The following is a 21,823-nucleotide window of genomic DNA, read 5'->3' on the forward strand; positions in this document are numbered from 1 at the left end:
TCCATTGCTGAGAGGGGAGTATTGAGGTCTCCTACATTTAACATATTGTTATCAATATGAGTCTTTATTTTGGTTAACAGTTGGCTTATGTAGATGGCTGCTCCCATGCTGGGGGCATAGATATTTACAATTGTTAGATCTTCTTGTTGGATAGACCCTTTAAGAATGATATAGTGTCCTTCTGTGTCTCTTATTACAGACTTTAGTTTAAAATCTAATTTGTCTGATAAAAGAATTGCTACCCCAGCTTTCTTTTGAGGTCCGCTGGCATGGAAGATGGATCTCCATCCCTTCACTTTCAGTCTGGATGTAACTTTAGGTTCAAAATGAGTCTCTTATAGACAGCATATGGACGGTCCTGTCTTTTTATCCAATCTGCAACCCTGTGCCGTTTTATGGGAGTGTTTAGGCCATTCACGTTGAGAGTGATTATTGAAAGATATGAATTAATTGTCATCATGTTGCCTGTGAAGACATTGTTTTTATAGATTGTCCCCATAAATTTCTGTTATATATTACTCTTGGGATCTTTCTCCTTTTATAGAACCCCCCTTAATATTTCTTGCAGGGCCAGCTTAGTGGTCACATATTCTTTCAGTTTCTGCCGGTCGTGGAAGCTCTGCATCTCTCCATCCATTCTAAACGAAAGCCTTGCCAGATAAAGTATTCTTGGCTGCATGTTCTTCTCATTTAATACCCTGAATATGTCTTGCCAGCCTTTTCTGGCTTGCCAGGTCTCTGTGGATAGGTCTGACGTTATTCTGATGTTCCTCCCCTGTATGTAAGGAATCTCTTTCCCCTATCTGCCTTTAAGATGGTTTCCTTGTTTCTAAGATTCGCAACTTTTACTGTTACATGCCGGGGTGTTGGCCTGTTTTCCTTGATCTTAGGAGGGGTCCTCTCTGCCTCTAGGACTCGAATGTTTGTTTCATGCCCCAGATTAGGGAAGTTCTCAGCTACAATTTGCTCAAATAAATCTTCTAGTCCTCTCTCTCTCTCCACTCCCTCCGGGATTCCAATTATTCTGACATTGGAACGCTTCATGGTGTCACTTATTTCTCTGATTCTATTCACGGATTCTGAGTTGTTTTTCCCTGGCCTCCTCTTTTCCCTTTTTATCTATTATATTGTCTTCCAGGTCGCTTATTTGCTCTTCTGCCTCAGTTACCCTAGCTGTTAGATTATCTAGATTGGATTGGTCTCATTGATAGCATTTTTAAGTTCTGCCAATTCACCTTTTATTTCTGCCCTTAGAGACTCTATGTTGCCATTAATTGATTTCTCCATTCTAGCCATTGTCTTCACAACTGCTAGCCTGAATTCCATCTCCGACATCTTGGTTATATCTGCATCCATTTGTAAATCTGCAGCGTAAGTCATAATCTCTGAGTCTTTTCTATTTTGGGGGCTCCTCTCCCTAGTCATTCTGTTGATGGGTGTTTGAGGGAATGTATAGAGTCCAAATTATTGACCAGAACCCAAGCAAGATGCGCCTGTTTTCTTGGGACCTTAGGGTTGCTGGCCTCTTGTTTTCCCAGCCTGTCTTCTTGGGGATGGGCCTACCGCGCTATTAGTCAGGCAACCCTGTTTGGGCGGAGTTGCCCTGCCCCCCTCTGGCGGGGGATGGGCTCAGCGGGAATCAGTCTTTGGGGGTTTTGTTTTCTGGCGGCTTTCCCTGGTGGCTTTCCGTGTCTCTTCTGCGAGTCAGAGCAGAAGAGACCGTTTCCAACCCTCTGCCTCAGAGTAGAGAGATCGCAGTCTGTTCTTCAGTGGGCTCTCCAGGCCACACCATCTCCGTTTTTGTCTGTGCTGCTATAAACTGCAGCATCCTGTGTTGTGCGCCCCTCCACAGCACTCCCAGTCCTGCCTCCAGGGCGGGGCAGGTCTCTGCCCTTTGTGCTTCAAAAACCTCCAGCCACTCCCAGGTTCGTGTGCACGTGATCCCGCCGGTCCGGGTTTCCATCCCGGGGGCTGAAGTTCGCCCTCGCGTCCCCGCCACTCTGGGTTTCCGCCCCGGGGGCTGCCCTAAAGCACTTTCCGCACTGCTACCGGTCTGCAAGTCTGTGCCCCGTCCGCAGCACGGGAGGCTGTCGCTCACTGGCAGTGTAGGATCCCCATGGCCAGGCACCCTCCCGCTGTTGTTTATCCTCTGATATCTGCCCGCAGAATCACGGCTCCCTGCTTTGTACCTCAAAACCAACTGCCTGCGATATTCTGTTTGTAGAGATCCAGATCTTCTTACATCTCAGGCTGGTTTCGTGGGTGCTCAGAGTGGTCTGGTAGATATCCAACTCAATTCCGGGGACCAGTTGAAATAGGGTCCCCTACTCCTCCGCCATCTTTCCACCCTCTCTCTAACATTCCTATTTTTAGAGAACTAATCTGTATTCTTATTGTCTTATGCAATTGATAGCATGGAGAAAACAATTTGTCCCAGTTGATCTCAAACCTTCTGCAGATATGCAATGTAATTTTAACTGTGAATTACTAAACTACAGAATTTTCCCCATTAAGGGAAATTGTAATGAGAATGCATACATTTTTAAGGAACTGTGCTAATTTTTTCAATCTATGTTGCTTTTCTGTCCTAAAGTTAATTTGACTGATTGGGTGAATACTTCTAAAAGAAGAAATAGATAGTCGTAAGATTCGGAATACATAACGAAATTATCACTTCTCTTTTAGAACTCTGTGGTCTTTTAAAATGCCAGTAAGAATAGCAATAAAATAAACACATAAGTTTGTGTTTTGATGCCAAGGAAATTCATAAGTGAGCATACAATTCCCCTTTGAATCATTTTAACCACTTAAAATTTTTGTATTAAAAAAATGTTTAAAATTACAGAAAAGTTGGAAGACTAATACAGTAGAAGATTTCTATGATTTGGATTTAATTTTGGGTAGGTAGTGAGCAAATGTATTAATAATTGGAGCTAGTTTCCTAAAGTAGGCATTTATGGAGGTTTACGGCTTCAATAGCAACAATTTGTCAGTCTCGATGGTAATGCTTTTAGAGTCATTATCCAGTTTGTTGGTTAGCTCCAACATATGTACCATTTCCTAGTAACTTCTCTGTTTAAAGACCTTTAAGGTGGGTTGTATTTTCAAAAAATCTAACTAGATATCCAAGTTTGCAATATAAGATCTGAACTGATAATAAAAATAGATTAAAAATATGAATACCTAAGAGGATTTTCAGAAAACATATATCATGTATCTTTCCAGAGTTTCTGATACTGATCCTTTAGTGGCTATGATTGTTATAAAAATTTTACTAAAGACCAGAACTGTCAAACTAGTGTATCTTGAGTTCAGTAAGGTATTTGACAAGTCATTGATAAAACTCCTGTGGACAAGATAGACAAAGAAAGTTGGTTTTGATGGGCTGTAAGAGAAATACATGTTAGCTGGTTAAGCAACCATAACCAGTAGGATTTTCGGTAGCATGTGAAATGGCCTATCCTAAAATAAGTTCTATCAGTGACTTCAATGAAAGCATGATTAACATATATGCAGGAGCTAGAAAAGGCAGGTAATATACTAAAGCAGATACCGATTTTAAAAAAGATCTTCTTGGCTAGACTGATCAGATAAATGTAGCAAAACAAAAGTTAACAAGAATAAATGTGAACTGGGGCACCTGGGTGGCTCAGTTAGTTAAGCGTCTGCTTTCAGCTAAGGTCATGATCCTGGGTCCCTGAGATCAAGCCCCACATCAGGCTCCCTGCTCAGTGGGGAGTGTGCTTCTCCCTCTCCCTCTACTCTTTCTTCTTACTCAGGCACTCTTTCTCTCTCTCTCAAATAAATAAATAAAATCTTAAAAAAAGAAGAAATGTGAACTGTTGGATGCTTAAAGGCTGAATAAGAAGGAGAAAGAAAGGATTGGTCAACTGGGTGTGAAGGGAGAATTGTATAGGTATCATCTGAAAATTGAGTAGGGATCAGTGAGGTGATCAACCATCTAAAATAACAAATGTTTACTTTTATTCAGATACTGCATTAAGTACTTTTACATCTCTTTTCCTATTTGGATATCCATAACTTAACCATTAAGTAATAATGAGGTTAATATTATTACTATTCCTATTTTAGAAAAGACTGGGGCTTAGAAAGAAAAAGCAATATACCCAATGTCATAGAGCTACTAACTGACAAAACTAAAAATATGAGATGCCAAAGTTCATGCTGTTTTGTAAGGCACAATGCATATTTCTTCCCAGATTTGAAAAAGGTCTTTGTAGCTTATTTTAATACAGCTTCCTACTTATTTTATTGATAATAATAGTTAGCTTCATGAAAAACTTATAAGAACATGTATTTATTAGCCCAAATAATTACTACTAATTCCTAATACATATATACATAATTGGGCCATAATAATACTCAAAGGTCAATGCTAGGAAAAAACAGTTGGCATCCTATCAAGTCATCCCTTTACTAACAACTACAGTAGTGTTATAAAAACTTCTTGGCTTTTTAAATTCAAATTCTGAGAAAATCAATAGTCCTTTTTAAAGAAACACATTAGGTACATGGACATTTTGAGCAAAAATTGTACTTGCTTTTTGTAAACATCCATGCACTTTGTACTCCTTTCATATGTGTCCTGTGTAGTGGACCAGTCTAGATTATCTTCTATAGCCTTTCAGCTATTTTACAACTCTAACTTGCAAAAAACTGATAGTAATGTAAATGGTTTGTATCCAAATGATTCTTTTGTCCAAGAGAAGTGCAATGGGTTGCTTTGCAGATTGACTAAGTGTTGCATTTATTTGTAAATTCATTTCCACATTCTTAATGCTTATCTATTTGTGTTTGAGGTTTCCTGTGAAGCAGTTATAGTATCTTTCTGGTTCCCTCAATAATTTATGTATGAAATAATACCTTGGATATGTATTCATTTAGTATTTGTAATAGTTATGATTTTACTTTCAAAAAATATTTAATAGTTTTAGAGATCATCCACTGAGATGCCCAGTGAATTCAACTAATAGGACCAGGTAAACCACATTGTTGGAGGAGCATATTTTAAGAACTTGCTTAAGTCCACAGGTATCTTTGTGTTGCGACCACAGGTAAATCCCAAATCTCATTTGTTTTGTTTCGAATTCCACATGTGAATAAAATCATATGGTATTCTAATTTCGCTTAGCATTATACTCTCTAGCTCCATCCCTGTCATTTAAATGGCAAGATTTCATTCTTTTTCATGGCTGAATAATATTCTAGTATGTATATATATATATATATATATATATATATATATATATACACACACACACACACACACACACACATATAAAAACACCACATCTTCTTTATCCATTCATCAGTTGATGGACATATGGACTGCTTCCATAATTTGGCTGTTGTAAATAATGCTGCTATAAACATAGCGGTGCACGTCTTGTTTGAATTAGTGTTTCTGTATTTTGGGGGTAAATACCCAGTAGCGCTATTTTGGTTTGTAGGGTAATTCTATTTTTTGTAAATTTTATTTTATTATGTTATGTTAGTCACCATACAGTACATCATTAGTTTTTGATGTAGTGTTCCATGATTCATTGTTTGCATATAACACCCAGTGCTCCATGTGATACATGCCCTCCTTCATACTCGTCACTGGGCTAACCCATCCCCCCACCCCAATCTCCCCTCTAAAACCCTCAGTTTCTTTCTTGGAGTCCATACTCTTTCATGGTTCGTCTCCCCCTCCGATTTCCCCCCTACCATTTTTCCCGTCCTTCTCCTAATGTCCTCCTTGCTATTCCTTATGTTCCACAAATAAGTGAAACCATATGATAATTGACTTTCTCTGCTTGACTTATTTCACTTAGCATAATCTCCTCCAGTCCCATCCATGTTGATGCAAAAGTTGGGTATTCATTCTTTCTGATGGCTGAATAATATTCCATTGTATATATGGACCACATCTTCTTTATCCATTCATCTGTTGAAGGGCATCTCAGCTCTTTCCACAGTTTGGCTATTGCAGACATTGCTGCTATGAACATTGGGGTGCATATGGCCCTTCTTTTCACTACATCTGTGTCTTTAGGGTAAATACATAGTAGTGCAATTGCTGGGTCATAGGGTAGCTCTATTTTTATTTTTTTGAGGAACTTCCACACTGTTTTCCAAAGTGGCTGTACCAACTTGCATTCCCACCAACAGTGTAAGAGGATACCCCTTTCTCCACAACCGCTCCAACATTTGTTGTTTCTTGCCTTGTCCATTTTTGCCATTCTAACTGGTGTAAGGTGGTATCTCAATGTAGTTTTGATTTGAATTTCCCTGATGGCTAATGATGATGAACATTTTTTCATGTGTCTCTTAGCCATTTGTATGTCTTCTTTGGAGAAGTGTCTGTTCATGTCTTCTGCCCATTTTCTGACTTGTTTTTTTGGGTGTTGAGTTTGAGAAGTTCTTTATAAATCTGGGATATCAGCCCTTTATCTGTAGTGTCATTTGCAAATATCTTCTCCCATTCTGTGGGTTGCCTCTGTTTTGCTGGCTGTTTCCTTTGCTGTGCAGAAGCTTTTTATCTTGATGAAATCCTAAAAGTTCATTTTTGCTTTTACTTCACTAGCCTTTGGAGATGTATCTTGAAAGAAGTTGCTGTGGCCGAAGTCGAAGATGTTACTGCCTATGTTCTTCTCTAGGATTTTGATGGATTCCTGTCTCATATTGAAGTCTTTCATCCATTTTGAGTTTATCTTTGTGTTGGGTGTTAGAGAATGGTCAAGTTTCATTCTTCTGCATGTGGCTGTCCAACTTTCCCAGCACCATTTATTGAAGAGACTGTCTTTTTTCCATTGCATATTTTTTTTCCTGCTTTGTCGAAGATTATTTGACCATAGAGTTGAGGGTCCATATCTGGGCTCTCTATTCTGTTCCATTGGTCTATATGTCTGTTTTTGTGCCGGTACCATGCTGTCTTGGTGATCATAGCTTTGTAATAAAGCCTGAAATCGGGCAACGTGATGCCCCCAGCTTTGTTTTTCTTTTTCAACATTTCCTTGGCAACTAGGGGTCTTTTCTGATTCCATACACATTTTAGGATTGTTTGTTCCAGCACTTTGAAAAATGTCATTGGAATTTCGATCGGGGTGGCGTTGAAGGTATAGATTGCTCTGGGTAGCATAGACATTTGAACAATGTTTATTCTTCTGATCCAGGAGCATGGAATGTTTTTCCATCTTTTTGTGCCTTCTTCAATTTCTTTCATGAATGTTTTGTAGTTCCTAGAGTATAGATCCTTTACCTCTTTGGTTAGGTTTATTCCGAGGTATCTTATGGTTTTTGGTGCTATTGTAAATGGAATCGTTTCTCTAATATTTCTTTCTACAGTTGCATTGTTAGTGTATAAGAAAGCAACTGATTTCTGTGCATTGATTTTGCATCCTGCCACATTACTGAATTGCTGTATGAGTTCTAGTATTTTGGGGATGGAGTCATTTGGGTTTTCCACATAAAGTATCATGTCATCTGCGAAGAGAGACAGTTTGACTTCTTCTTTGCCAATATGAATACCTTTTATTTCTTTTTGTTGTCTGATTGCTGTTGCTAGGACTTCTAGTACTATGTTGAACAACAGTGGTGAGAGTGGGCATCCTTGACGTGTCCTGATCTTAAGGGAAAGGCTCTCAGCTTTTCCCCATTGAGGATGATATTCGCTGTGGGTTTTTTCAAAGATGGATTTTATGAAACTGAGGAATGTTCCCTCTATTCCTATACTCTGAAGAGTTTTAATCAGGAAAGGATGCTGTATTTTGTCAAATGTTTTTTCTGCATCAATTCAGAGGACCCTATGGTTCTTCTCCCTCCTCTTATTCTACCTTGCATCCTGGGGATAAATCGCACTTGGTCGTGGTAGATGATCCTTTTAATGTATTGTAGGATCCTATTAGCTAGGATTTTGTTGAGAATTTTGGAATCCATATTCATCAGGGATATTGATCTGAAATTCTCCTTTTTGATGGGGTCTTTGCCTGGTTTGGGGATTAAGGAAATGCTGGCCTCATAGAATGAGTCTGGAAGCTTTCCTTCTGTTTCTATTTTTTGACACAGCTTCAGTAGAATAGGTATTTCTTCTTTGAATGCTTGATAAATTCCCCAGGGAATCCATCAAGCCCTGGACTCTTGTTTTTTGGGAGGTTTTTAATCACAGCTTCAATCTTGTTACTGGTTTTTGGCCTATTCAGGTTGTCAATTTCTTCCTGTTTCAGTCTTGGCAGTTTGTAGGTTTTCAGGAAGGCATCCATTTCTTCCAGGTTGCTTCATTTACTGGCATATAGATGTTGATAATAATTTCTAATAATTGTTTCTATTTCCTTGGTGTTAGTCATGATCTCTCCCCTTTCATTCATAATTTTATTAATTTTGGTCCTTTCTCTTTTTTTTTTGGATAAGTCTAGCCAGTGGTTTATCGATCTCATTAATCTTTCAAAGAACCAGCTTCTAGTTTTGTTGATCTGATCTACTGAGTTTCTGGTTTCTAATTCATTGATCTCTGCTCTAATCTTAAGTATTTCTCTTCTAATGCATGGCTTAGGCATGGTTTATTGCTTTTTCTCTAGGTTTTTAAGGTGTAAAGTTAGTTGGTGAATTTGGGATTTTTCTATTTTTCTGAGTGAGGCTTGGATGGCTATGTATTTCCCCCTTAGGACTGCCTTTGCAGTATCCCATAGGTTTTGGACTGATGTGTTTTCATTCTCATTGGTTTCCATAAATTGTTTAAGTTCTTCTTTGACTTCCTGATTGACCCAAACATTCTTGAGCAGAGTGGTCTTTAGCTTCCAAGTGTTTGAATTTCTTCCAAATTTTTTCTTGTGATTAAGTTCCAGTTTTAAAGCATTATGGTCTGAGAATATGCAGGGAATAATCCCGATCTTTTGGTATCGGTTGAGACCTGATTTGTGACCCAGTACGTGGTCTATTCTGGAGAAAGTTCTGTGTGCACATGAGAAGAATGAGTATTCTGTTGTTTTAGGGTGGAATGTTCTGTGTATATCTACGAGGTCCATCTGGTCCAGTGTGTCATTCAAAGCTCTTATTTCTTTGTTGATTTTCTGTTTAGATGATCTGTCCATTGCTGAGAGTGGAGTATTGAGGTCTCCTACAATTAACACATATTATCAATATGACTCTTCATTTTGGTTAACAGTTGGCTTATGTAGTTGGCTGCTCCCATGCTGGGGGCATAGATATTTACAATTGTTAGATCTTCTTGTTGGATAGACCCTTTAAGAATGATATAGTGTCCTTCTGTGTCTCTAACTACAGTCTTTAGCTTAAAATCTAATTTGTCTGATATAAGAATTGCTACCCCGGCTTTCTTTTGAGGTCCATTGGTATGGAAGATGCCACTTTCACTTTCAGTCTGGATGTATTTCATATTCAAAATGAGTCTTTTGTAGACAGCATATGGATGGGTCCTGTCTTTTTATCCAATCTGCAACCCTGTGCCGTTTTATGGGAGCATTTAGTCTGTTCACGTTGAGAGTGATTTTTCAAAGATATGACTTTATTGTCATCATGTTGCCTGTGAAGTCCTTGTTTCTACAGATTGTCTCTGTAAATTTCTGTTCTATATCACTCTTGGGGACTTTCTCCTTTTATAGAACCCCCCTTAATATTTCTTGCAGGGCCGGCTTATTGGTCACATATTCTTTCAGTTTCTGCCAGTCTTGGAAGCTCTGCATCTCTCCAACCATTCTAAATGACAGCCTTGCTGGATAAAGTATTCTTGGCTGCATGTTCTTCTCGTTTAGTACCCTGAATATGTCTTGCCAGCCCTTTCTGACTTGCCAGGTCCCTGTGGATAGGTCTGACATTATTCTGATATGCCTCCCTCTGTAGGTAAGGAATCTCTTCCCCCTCACTGCCGTTAAGATGGTTTCCTTGTTTCTAAGATTTGTGAGTTTTACTATTACATGCCGGGGCATTGGTCTGTTTTCCTTGATCTTGGGAGGGGTCCCTTCTGCCTCTAGGACTCAAATGTTTGTTTCATTCCCCAGATTAGGGAAGTTCTCAGCTACGATTTGCTCAAATATATCTTCTAGTCCTCTTTCTCTCTCTCCTCCCCAATAATTCTGACAATGTAATGTTTCATGGCGTCACTTATTTCTCTAATTCTGTTTTCATGGATTTTAGGCTGTTTCTCCCAGGCCTCCTCTTTTTCCTTCTTTTCTATCAATTGGTCTTCTAGTTCACAAATTCATTCTTCTGCCTCATTTACCGTAGTTGTTAGAGTATCTAGATTAGATTGGATCTCACTGATAGCATTTTTAAGTTCTGCCAGTTCAGCTTTCATTTCTGCCCTTAGAGACTCTATATTGCCATATTGCATGAGGGTTCCTATTTCTCCACTTCCTTGCCAACACTTGTTTCTTATGTTACTGATTTTAGCCCTACTGATAGGTGTGAGGTGATATCTCAATGTAGTTTGGATTTGCATTCCCCTGATGATAAGTGATACTGATCATCTTCTCATGTGTCTGTTGGCCATCTGGATGTCTCCTTTCCAGAAAAGTCTGTTCATCTCTTCTGTTCATTTTTTAATTGGATCTCCCTAAGGATTTTAAGCCAAATTTTACTTTATTACTTCTTTTTTTTTTTGCCTCTCATTTTTTATTTTTATTTTTTTAAAGATTTTATTTATTAGATAGAGCATGTGAGAGAGAGAGCAGGAGTTGGGGCAGAGGGATTGGGAGAAGCAGACCCCCAGCTGAGCAGAGAGCCCAATTTAGGGCTCGATCCCAGGACCCTGGGATCATGACCTGAGCTGAAGGCAGAAGCTTAACCAACTGCCTCTCATTTTATATCCATAGTAGGGACTGAGAGATTTTTTTGGCACTCATCATCTAAATTATTACTGTTTAGTCAGTTATAAGTTTAATCTTTTCTACCCTGGAACATTTACAAACTATCATTCATCCAGTGATTAAAACAAGTGATATGCATTCTTACAAGTTTTTATCTGAAGATTCGTAATCTCAGAAATTGTATCAAGAGTCAACTCTCTAAATGGTTTTAATGAGAATATAATGAAGGAAAAGAAAGATGAAAGATTATGAGGCAAAAAGAAGGTTAATAGAAATTAAATATTAGTTTGACCAATTTCTTTGTATTTTAAGAATCTTAAAGATATTAGAGTATTTCAGGTATAGGAGAAACTCTATTAAATTAAATTCCTTGATGGAACAGGCTCAGTGGCAATTACACTTTTAGAAATAAAGCATGCTGAAGATCCTTCAGAATCCTTCAGAATAAAACACATCTTCCATAATATTTTAGAGCCTATCTCCAAGAATAGGATGTAGGCTATATGCTTGCAAAACCATCAACACAAAAGCCTATTGTCTTACCCGTTCATCTGTACTGCCTGTTGCATGATGGGAATAATTGATGATACCAGGAATGGGCTGCTCACCGTGTGCCATGATAACAGCTGGACTGGTGTAGAATGGATGCTTCTAATGCACAACACATAACAACTATGAGTACAGTGACAGGAAGACATGAAACTATACAAGCAAAATGACTAGAAAGGAAAAGGGTGAAACAAATGAAACAATGAAATGCCAAAATTTTTCAAATGTAGAATGACCATATCAGCTTAGACTTCAAATGTTGGAAACTTTTTCTTAAGACTGAAATTGATGGTACCTTTTACTCTTTTAATTAACAGTAAAAGAGTAAGAAGATGTAATGATTTAAAAATGTACCTATTTAACCAATCAATTCCATAAAAACAAAATGAAACCAAACCAAACAAAAATCACATACAATTTAAATATTTACTAGCCTTAAGTAAAGACTTAAGGGACCACTGAATAGATATGGAGACATTTGGTCTTCAGTGAAAGAATTACCTACTGGTTGTCTAAATGGACACTTTAAAAAGATTTCTATGATCCTTTCTAATCTATGTGTTGTCAAAAATCCTCTTAAGCTATGCTCATAGCCAAAATATCTGGGTGGTAACCTAAAACTTTAGGAATTCCTTCATAGAATGAGATTAGGTTTTCAATCTTGTGCTCTCAGTCAGTGAACAATCATTATTCCCAGAAGTGATATGTTACTTTGTGAAGATTTTAAAGCATACTGGGTGGTTTATACTAGGTATGACTAAAAAGGTAAGTGATATTCTACGACTAAGGTGACTAAATTTATGCAAGTACCTCATTGTACTCTGTACATTGTACTACCAAAATTGCCCAAAGAGAATCTGTAATACTTTGGTACTATCTTAATAATATTTATTACTTTATTGAATAAAAAATGCAAATACATTATATCTATTTCCTCTCTACCACTAGGGTAATTTAGGTCAAGTAACATTTAAATAAGTGTTAATTGCTGAAAAACTCTGTCTTAAAAAAAATTAATCTTTCTCAACTAATTTTTTGAGTCATCAAAGGTCTCTTACTTGCAGTCTGCTGCTCTTTTATGAATTTGTGAATATTTGACGTTTTAAATATATAAACGTTGTATATTTAATATGACCACAAAAATGACATTTCCAAAGAGTTCTTAAATGTCACATTTTACCTATTTACCTATTACTTCAGTAGGTAACAGCAATCTTTAATGTCTCAGAACTGAGAACAAACTTCAATGCTTTTAAGGACTCTACATTATGGAGGGCACATAGCTACGGAGTGTCATGAATATCCTGGTTCTTTTTTAAGGATGCCCTGAAAAGGTACTGAACTTATGAAAAAATTGGATGGTAAGAGGGATGAAATCAGTACATTTACCTGTGGTTCCTTTAGATCTTTTGGTCTCTGTCAGCAGGCTTACCTTGGCAGCAATGGCTGCTGCGGTTATATGTGATGAAGAACTGTCTTCTGTTGAAGCAACACCACTGTCTTTCTTCTCTTCTTCCTCTTCCTCACATTGAACCCCTTTGTCTTCTGTCTGTTTATGGGGGCTAGTTGTAGGAGGAGGGGAAAGAGGAGGTGGTGGGGAAGGTAAATCTTCAAGTTCATCATGCACTTCCTTTACTTTTACAATGGCATCACGTAAAAGGTCAATGGCATGAGGTAGAGCTGGCAGTATAAACTGAAAGCATTCCTGTATGCAAGAGGAAGAAAAAAAATGAACATAAAGCACTTTTATAGGCATATAAAATGGTAAAAAATCAAACTTATTTGTGATTTTGGATCTATATTTCTCTCCATATATCTTAAGAATGAATCATACTGAAAATATTATCTTTTGCAATGTGAAATATGAAGTAAACATGGTACATAGTATTCTCTGTAAGCTGTAGAACTACAGTACTATATAAGCACATAGTACATTTTTCTTGAAGTAAAATTTCTGTACAACTTCGGGTTTTAAAGATGCATTATGGGAAAGGCAGGAAACAGTTTTCACCTTTCTAGTCAGAGCAGAACACTAGAATTAACCAGTTGAGGACTGACTTATTTTATTCAGACAGCTAAGGTTCTGACTATTATCATAAAATGTAGCTAGGCAAAACTGTGCAATATGCAAAAATAGATATGTTTGTACAGAGCACTGCATAAAAATTAATATAGTTTCCTGTTCAAGTGCCCACTATTACCTATAATGTATCACCAAAAGAGAATAGGTGAGAACTTTAAAATCAGAACACAGGGCCAAATATGTTTGGGGAATATGTTGGGGCAGAGGACTTTGTCTTTTACATTTAAAGTAACTTACCTTAAAATTTAAGATGTAAAAAAATATCTTAAAATTTACAGAGGGTTATGCGAATATCTGTAAGGGTACTTGATCTTTTGACTTCTCTTTATATGGCTCAATCATTTTAGTGATAAAGATTATATAGCAAAGAATTTAATCTTGACCAATGAGAGCTCTGGCCTTTACTTTCAGCTTTGGGGAGGTGAACTCTAGTTCCTGGTCTTGCCTAAAAGGAGTGTCTTTGTTTGCCTGTGATTTGGCCACTGGACAATCTAACAATGTGGATTATTATGAGGACTTTGGGAAACATGGTATTAGTTTTGCCTCTGGATGGAAGTGGAGACTAAAGGCATAAGTTTCCCCTCTGGGAAGGGTTAGACTAAAGGTCAACCATGTGGGTAATATGTGATCAAGTCCCAGTAAGAACTCTGGACATCAAAGGCAAAGGTGAGTGTGCCTAGTTAGTGATATTCTGTGTGTATTGTCTCTTTTATGGTCAAGAAGAGGTAATGCTATCCCTGGCTCCATGGCAGAGGATGATCAGATTTGGTACCTTTCAGCATTTGCCCTATATGCTTCTTCTCTTGGCTGACTTCAGTCTGAATTCTTTCCCTGCAATACACCACAAAGGTAAGTATAGCAGCTTTCAGTGAGTTCTGTTAGTCCTTCTAGTTAATTATTAAAATTGAGGGTGGGTTTTAGAAACTCCCTAAATTGCAACTTGGTGTCAGAAGTGAAGGAAGTCTTGTGGAATACTCCAACTTTATAGTTCGCTAACTTTTGCAGTTGGCCCAAACTCCTTACAGTTGGTGTTAGAAGTGTGACTCACTAGAAAGATCCTGACTCATGTGATCATGAAACGTCATCTGGGCAGAGAAAGGAAGAGATGGTGGGGAGGATTAATCTTTAGAGGCCGGATAAACACAGGGTCACCCACAGAATGCAACTGCAGCTGTGTTGCGATTAGTTATTGGAGCTAAAAGTTAGCAATGGAATTTTGAAATAAAAGATCCAACTTTTAAGGAGTTGTGTCATTGGATGTATAAAGAAACAAGGTAAATTTATAATCTCTTCGTTATTGTTATTTGCACTAGCTAAAACAAAAGGAAGAATGTTGGGGTGAATCCTAAGGTTGTGCCAATCTTAGAGTTTGGCTGATCTAACATATAGCTGCTGGCCTCTGAGCTGCTTCCAAAGAAAAATGTTATGCTGAAGTGATTAACAGTGAATAAAGTTGGACTTATTCATAAGAGAATGGAGCAAAAGAAATGAGAGATTCAAGGGACTTGTCTTATAAGGGTAGAAATATTTATGCAATTATTAAGAAAATGGATTTATAAAGTGAGTATTGTTGGGGGCAAAAGAAAGGTGTTAATGTAGCAGCACTGTGGGTTGAGCAGACAGATGGGGGCACTGGTCTCCCAACATTGAAGGGTCCTAAATAATCTCTATTTACCCTAGTCTGAAGGAATTTTAAAAACTAGAAGGCAAATATAACTAAAAGAAACCGCACTTTGCATCACCTTAAGTGATGGTCCTATAATCTAAACAAGATAAGGCCTGACAAAAGAGTGTGAATCCCTTGGTCCAAACCAGGTCTAGAAATCCAAGGCCAAATGCACATAAATGGATAAAATGGTCATGGGATAGAGAAGATACTTTTCTGGGATTCCTCAACATGGGATCCACCATGTACTATGATCCTAATACCTGTTGAAGTTCTAATGGGAGGTACAGTTAGATTGGAAGGATACAGGGATGCAACAGTTGATGGAATTAGAGTGAAAGTTGGGATGAAAACTAGAATGTCTGGACAGTGAACTTCAGATGAAGTGATCTGTCTCCTTTACCTGATTGTATTATGGGGATGGATATTGTGTTTGACTGGACAATTTTTCTTTTACCTAGTATTGTAAAATAGAAAGCATATAAATCCACTCTTCCACCAGTATACATTATATATGCTAAGTGGGAACAAATAAGATTGCCTGAGTCCACACAGGTCATTAATTTGCTATACAACAGACCTGAGTGGAGTGCAAACTGGGTTTATGGAAAAAAATCTGTGAGTACCACCTAGCAACAACTGCTGGGACTTTGGGCCAGAAAATTTCCATTTGAGAGACAATTACTAGCTTGCTATTGGATTTTAATTGAGACTATCCTTATGACTGAAGAACATAAAATAATCTTGAAACCTGAAATATCCATAATGTTTTGGGAATATCAGAGAAATGCTCTAATGGGGAAGGCAATGCCCAGGAGAGTTCCATAATAAAATGGAAATGGTTCATATAGGATCATGCTACCAGGAGAATACAAGGAGGTACTCACGAGCAGGTAGCCTCTTTTCACCTAGGGTCGACTTCGGAACCACCTGAGGAGCTGCTGGATCCTATGGCCACTTGGGCCACTTGGGCGGTGCCCTATAAACAGCTTTCTATTGATCAACAAAATGCTGCTTGGTTTATGGATGGCAATTCCAAGGTGAAGGGACAGCATCCTGTTTGGAAGGCCGCCACTCTGATTGAAGAAGGTAAAAACAAATCAGCTCGATAGGCTGAACTGCATGATGTTTGCCCCTATGTTTGGGTTTTTACCAACTCATAGGAAGTGTCCAGTGGCCTGGCCATATGGTCAGGCAGAAGGGCAATGGAAAATTGGTCTATCAAATGGATGCTTGTATGGGGCATGGCCTATGGAAGTCACTCTGGGAATATAAGGGGTATGTTAAAGTAGGATACATCAATGCCCATCAGAGGAACCCCCTTTCAGAAATGGAAGTTAATTGGAACTGGTGAACAGATATCCCAGTATGCATGCTTGACATGGCACCTGGGCCCATGAAATGAGTGGGCAATGGGGGGGCTGCAACGATGCAGATATGGGCTGAATTGATATATTCTTCTTGCACCCACTGAGGCACAAAAATGCCAATGAGAAGTGTTCTGTGTGCTAACAAAAAAGAGAGACAGCAGAAGGTTATGCAGCATATTCCATAGGGGAAAGTCCTGCATATAGCTAGCAAGTTGGACTGATGCTGCTAGTCCCTTGAGGCTACAAATCAGTCCTAACAGGAATAGACATTTACTCTGGACTGGGCTTTGCTTACCCAATGGTAGATGCAAATACTCAGTGTACTATAAAAGGACTAAACAGAAAATACTGTACCAATGACTGCAGAGTCATATTTCTTTAGACCAAAGTACACACTTTCATATTCAGAGCAATGATTTGACAGAAAATTGGAATGGGCTATGGAAACATTTGTTGTCTAAAAAAGGAGAAGCATGGCTTATATGCTCTCATTAGTGTGTGGTCCATTCAACAAGAGGGAGGCCAAGGGAGGGTCCCCACTAAATATAGTCCTCTACTTTTCTAGGGAAGAGGGGGCTGGGCCACGATGCTGGTATGACTATACTTTTTTCTTTAGGACTATACTTTTTCTTTTAGCACATCACATCAACTTTCTTCTTTTCTACCTGATACTGTGGTACTAGGATCAGAGCTACAACTATGCATACCAGAAGCAGGATGATTCTTAAGCAGAAACTATTAACTATACCTTTAAACCTTTATGTCAGAGTGCCTAAGGGCCTGATGGGGTAGATTATGCCTGACTCCATCTGGCCAAATTGGGACTGACAGTGGATGCAGTTATATCGCCTGGTGTTTGAGATTGCTCACTAGTAACCCTACCTTGTATGAATGGAAAAGGACTAAGCAGGTGGCACTTGTTAAACGAGTATTACTGGTGGCAATATGGACCAGCACAGTGGCCAAATCAACTGTCTCATTAAAAGAGTTTCAAAGGAAAAGTCTGAGTATAAATGGAAAGGAGGAATGATAGCTGGAGGTAAAGGAATGAATAAATGGGTTATGCAATGAGGGAGATCCAATATATTGGTTTCTCAAAATCTTTAGAACAAGAGAGGATATTGTTTCTTAGCTCAGTTGTAACAGATGCCAGAAAGGTTAAAGCCATATGTTGCTGAGACTACTACTGCTTTGGAAACCTGACAAGCCCATAAACCTGAGTAGTGTAGTTCTGGGAGACATTTTGATCATATGATATGATGACAGAGTAGGCTAACTGTTAATGTCTATGTAAGACTCCAGTAGTGTGCCAGTTACCTTTTAACTCATATTTCAGGTTATATCTACAACTCTACTGTGAAATGTTATAATACTGTCATTGCTAGTAAGATTATAATACTGATATTGATGATCATATGTATTGGGAAATTGAGTTAAATCCTCCTCAAAATGTAATACCAATGGAAAATGACTGGCCTAAACAAGATAGCTAATGTCTGTGGAACTAGTTCTGTGCAAGTGTAGCATAGGATAAAAATAGCACATCAAGGTAAAAATTAGTATATTAGTACAAAAATATGAAATATGTATAATGGCTTTAGAGGATAAATTAGCTATTTCTCAAATTTATCCCTATCCCACACTGGCTCCTCTAAATCTTAGACACATTCACACTGATACTGTTGTTATATCTGTAATATAAATGCTATAGTAAATATAGATGCTCAGCCAGACAAATACAATCATTTTTCTGTAAGAGAGCTTTGGCCAAAAGCCAGGGGGGTAGCTTGTGCAATGAAGAATTAACCTTACTCCAAGAGAGTCTGGCCTTAGCTCTCAGTTACTGGGATGTGATAGGAGTGTCTTTGTTGCCTGGGAACTTTGGCTACCAGACAGTGTAACAGTGTGATTTATGATGAGGGCTTTGGACATTCTGGTATCAGTTTTGCCTCTGGTAGATGTTGGAGACTAAAGGAAACAGCCTAACCTTAAAGGGCTAGAGACTAAAGGCCAGCATTACGGGCAGTATGTGATGAGCCCCAGTAAAAACTCTGAACACTAAAGTCTTGGAGCTTCCCTGATTTTCAGTGCTGTTATACACTGATGCCAAGAGAGTAATGCATTCATGATTCTATAGGGAGAGGATAACAGAAGGTCTGCATTTGGTACCTCTCTTCTACTCTTGGTTAACTTGAATCTGTATTCTTTCTGTCATAAAGCATAACTGTCAGCTTAACATCTTTTGTTGAGTTCTGTGAGTCTTTCTAGTGAATTACTGAAACTGAGGGTGGTTTTGGGAATGCACTAAATTGCAACTGGTGTCAGACACTAGTGAGGGCAATCTCATGGAGTCCTCTAACATTTTGGTTGACTAACTCTCATAGTTGGCTAAAACTTTACACTAAATCGTATAAATCACAAGGTTGCTTACCTGAGATCCTTTCTTGCTACCTGGCAGGTTAATTATGAGAGTTTTCCCTCTGATTCCACATACAGGCCTGAAAGGAAAGAGAAACTGGATGAATACTAAATTGCAATGAACAGTTGGTTTAAATACATTCAACAACAAAGTTCAATCATTGTACTTACATGTGAACAATGGTTTTAGAATAAAATTGTTACAACTAGAGATTTACCAATTGCTATATAAATTGGGCACTCTGGCTGAGGTTTTTACAATAATGGTTAGTGTGGTAGACTGGAAAAATGTACTGAACATGGAATCAGAACAAATTAGCCAATTTGATGAAATAATGGCCAAAATCTCTTTTTTCTCAAACTTAGCTTCTTCATATCTCATATAGTTCTAAGATATCAATGAGATAAATGTGTTAAAAATGTCTAGCACAGTAACATTTATGCTCAAAAGTCTAACACAAAAAGCACTCAAGAGTTGAATGAGACTTACATTTAAGCTCTTGCTTCTCAGAAAAGGGTGTATATTTTAGAGTAAAATAAAGTTTCGAATGAATGGCAGTTGGGAGAGTTTGGAGAGCTTAGCTGCTGAAAGATCCACTGAAGAATATGGGCAAGTAAAAGTAGAAAGGTCTTTCAGAGATCACTAAATTTCCAAGCCACTTTTAAACCAAGTGGTTAGATAAGAAACATGAACAGTGGAAAAGCACTGGAAGACAGGAGTCAAGAGTTGAAGGCCTGGATTTCATATGAGAGTTGGAATCATACTCTACCAATAATTGGCGGTTACTTTTACCTGGTAACATCTCATTTTCATCATCTGAAAACAAAGGGATTAATCTAAAATTTTACAACTAAAATTTTAAAAGTCAGGTAAGAACCTTTTCCCAAAACTTCTTCCTAAGAATGACTTTATTTTTAAACTACTTTTACTCTCTGAAATAACCTAAAGTTGTCTTATATTTTATTGTTTTTTTTCTTGTGTCCTATTCACAGAGTCAATAGCTATTTTAAGATTTCCATATTCCTTTTAATTGAGATATAATTGACAAATAACACTGTATTAGTTTTAGGTGTACAAAAATGATGTGATATGTGTATATATTGTGAAAGGATTGCCACAATAAGTTTAGTTAACATCCATCACCGTACAGTTATTACTTTTTTTTCTTGTAATGAGAACTCTTACAATCTACTTTCTTAGAAACTTTCAAATATACAATACAGCAGTATTAAATATAGTCACCACGCCGACATTACATCCCTAAGATTTATTTAACTCGTAAGTTCGTGTTTTTGACCACCTTCCCCCATTTCACCCACTCTGCAATGCCTGCCTCTGGCAACCACCAATCTGTTCTCTGTATTTATGAGTTTGGTTATTTTTAGATCCCACACAAATGTGAGATAATAAGGTATTTGTCTTTCTCTGTCTGATTTATTTCACTTAACATAATGCACTCAGGTCCCATCTATGTTGGTGCAAGTGGCAGGATTTCCCTCATTTTTATGGTTCAATAATATTCCATTGCACATACATACCAAAGTTTCTTTATCCATTCATCTATCAGGAGACATAGGTTGTTCTATGTCCTGGTCATTGTAAATAATGCTACAATGAACACAGGGATACAGACATCTTTTCAAGACAGTGATTTCACTTCCTTTGGATAGATGCCCAGATGGAAATGCTGCATCACATGGTAGTTCTATTTTTAATTTTTTGAGCAGCTGCTATACTCTTTTCCATAGTGGCTGAACCAATTTATATTCCCTAACAGTACACAGGGGTTCCCTTTTCTGTATATCTTCTTGTTATCTCATATTTTTGATAATAGCCATTCTAACAGATGTAAAGTGGTATCCCATTGCAGTTTTGATTTCCATTTCTCTGATGATTAGTGATATTAAGCATCTTTTCACATACTTGTTGGCCATTTAGATGTCTTATTTGAAAAAATGTCTATTCAGATCCATTGTCCATTTTTTAATTGGATTTTTTTTTCTACTGAGCTGTATGAATTCTTTATATATTTTGGATATTAACTTCTTATCAGATATATAATTTGTGACTATTTTCTTCCATTTCATAGGTTGTCTTTTCATTTTGTTGATGACTTCCTTTGTTGCACAGGTTTTTAGATTGACATAGTCCCATTTATTTTGGCCTTTGGAGCCAAATCCAGAAAGCACTACCAAGATTGATGTCTAGAAGCTTATCCACTATGTTTTATTCTAGGAGCTTTATGGTTTCAGGTTTTACATTCACGTCTTTAATCTATATTGAGTTGATTTTTGTGTATAGTTTAAGATAGTGGTCCTATTTCATTCTTTTACATGTAACTGTCTGGTTTTCCCACCATTTATTGAAGACACTTCCCCCATTATATATTCTTGGTTCCTTTGTCATGAATTAATTGACCACATATGCATGGATTTACTTCTGGGTACTCTATTTTGTTCCACTGATCTGTGCTCTGTTCTTATGCCAATACCATATTGTTTGATTACTACAGCTTTGTAATAAAGTTTGATCAGGAAGTGTGATGCCTCCAGTTTTGTTCACCTTTCTCAAGACACTTTGAATATTTGGGGTCTTCTGTGTGTCCATTAGGAATGATTGATCTATTTCTGTAAAAAATGCCATTGCAATTTTGATAGGAACTGCACTGAATATGTAGATTGCTTTGGGCAATAAGGACATTGTAACAATATTAATTATTTCAATCCATGACCATGAAATATCTTTCTATTTATTTGTGTCTTTAATTTTTTCATCAATGTCTTAAAGTTTTCAGTGTATAGGATTTTCACTTCCTTGGTTAACTTTATTCCTAGGTATTTTATTATTCTTGATGCAATTATAAATGGGATTGTTTTCTTAATTTCTCTGACAGTTCATTATTGGTGTATA

General features: G+C 37.6%; 1 protein-coding gene across 8 annotated transcripts in view; it reads right to left on the minus strand.

The window, feature by feature from the left end:
• Positions 1 to 21,823, minus strand: part of GPHN (gephyrin) — a 607,453-nt gene that overhangs the window by 239,774 nt on the left and 345,856 nt on the right. For 7 of the 8 annotated variants that reach the window (XM_044918131.1, XM_044918130.1, XM_044918129.1 and 4 more), the window contains 2 exons: positions 18,926 to 18,992; positions 12,808 to 13,080 (listed from right to left, as the gene is read on the minus strand). In XM_044918131.1, the coding sequence (XP_044774066.1) occupies positions 12,808 to 13,080; positions 18,926 to 18,992 (340 nt within the window). Of the gene's footprint in view, positions 1 to 11,369; positions 11,478 to 12,807; positions 13,081 to 18,925; positions 18,993 to 21,823 lie in introns of all 8 variants that reach the window. The other variant, XM_044918125.1, reaches the window with a different exon arrangement.

This window comes from Neomonachus schauinslandi, chromosome 9, assembly GCF_002201575.2.
Source record: "Neomonachus schauinslandi chromosome 9, ASM220157v2, whole genome shotgun sequence".
In the NCBI taxonomy this organism is placed as follows: Eukaryota; Metazoa; Chordata; class Mammalia; order Carnivora; family Phocidae; genus Neomonachus; species Neomonachus schauinslandi.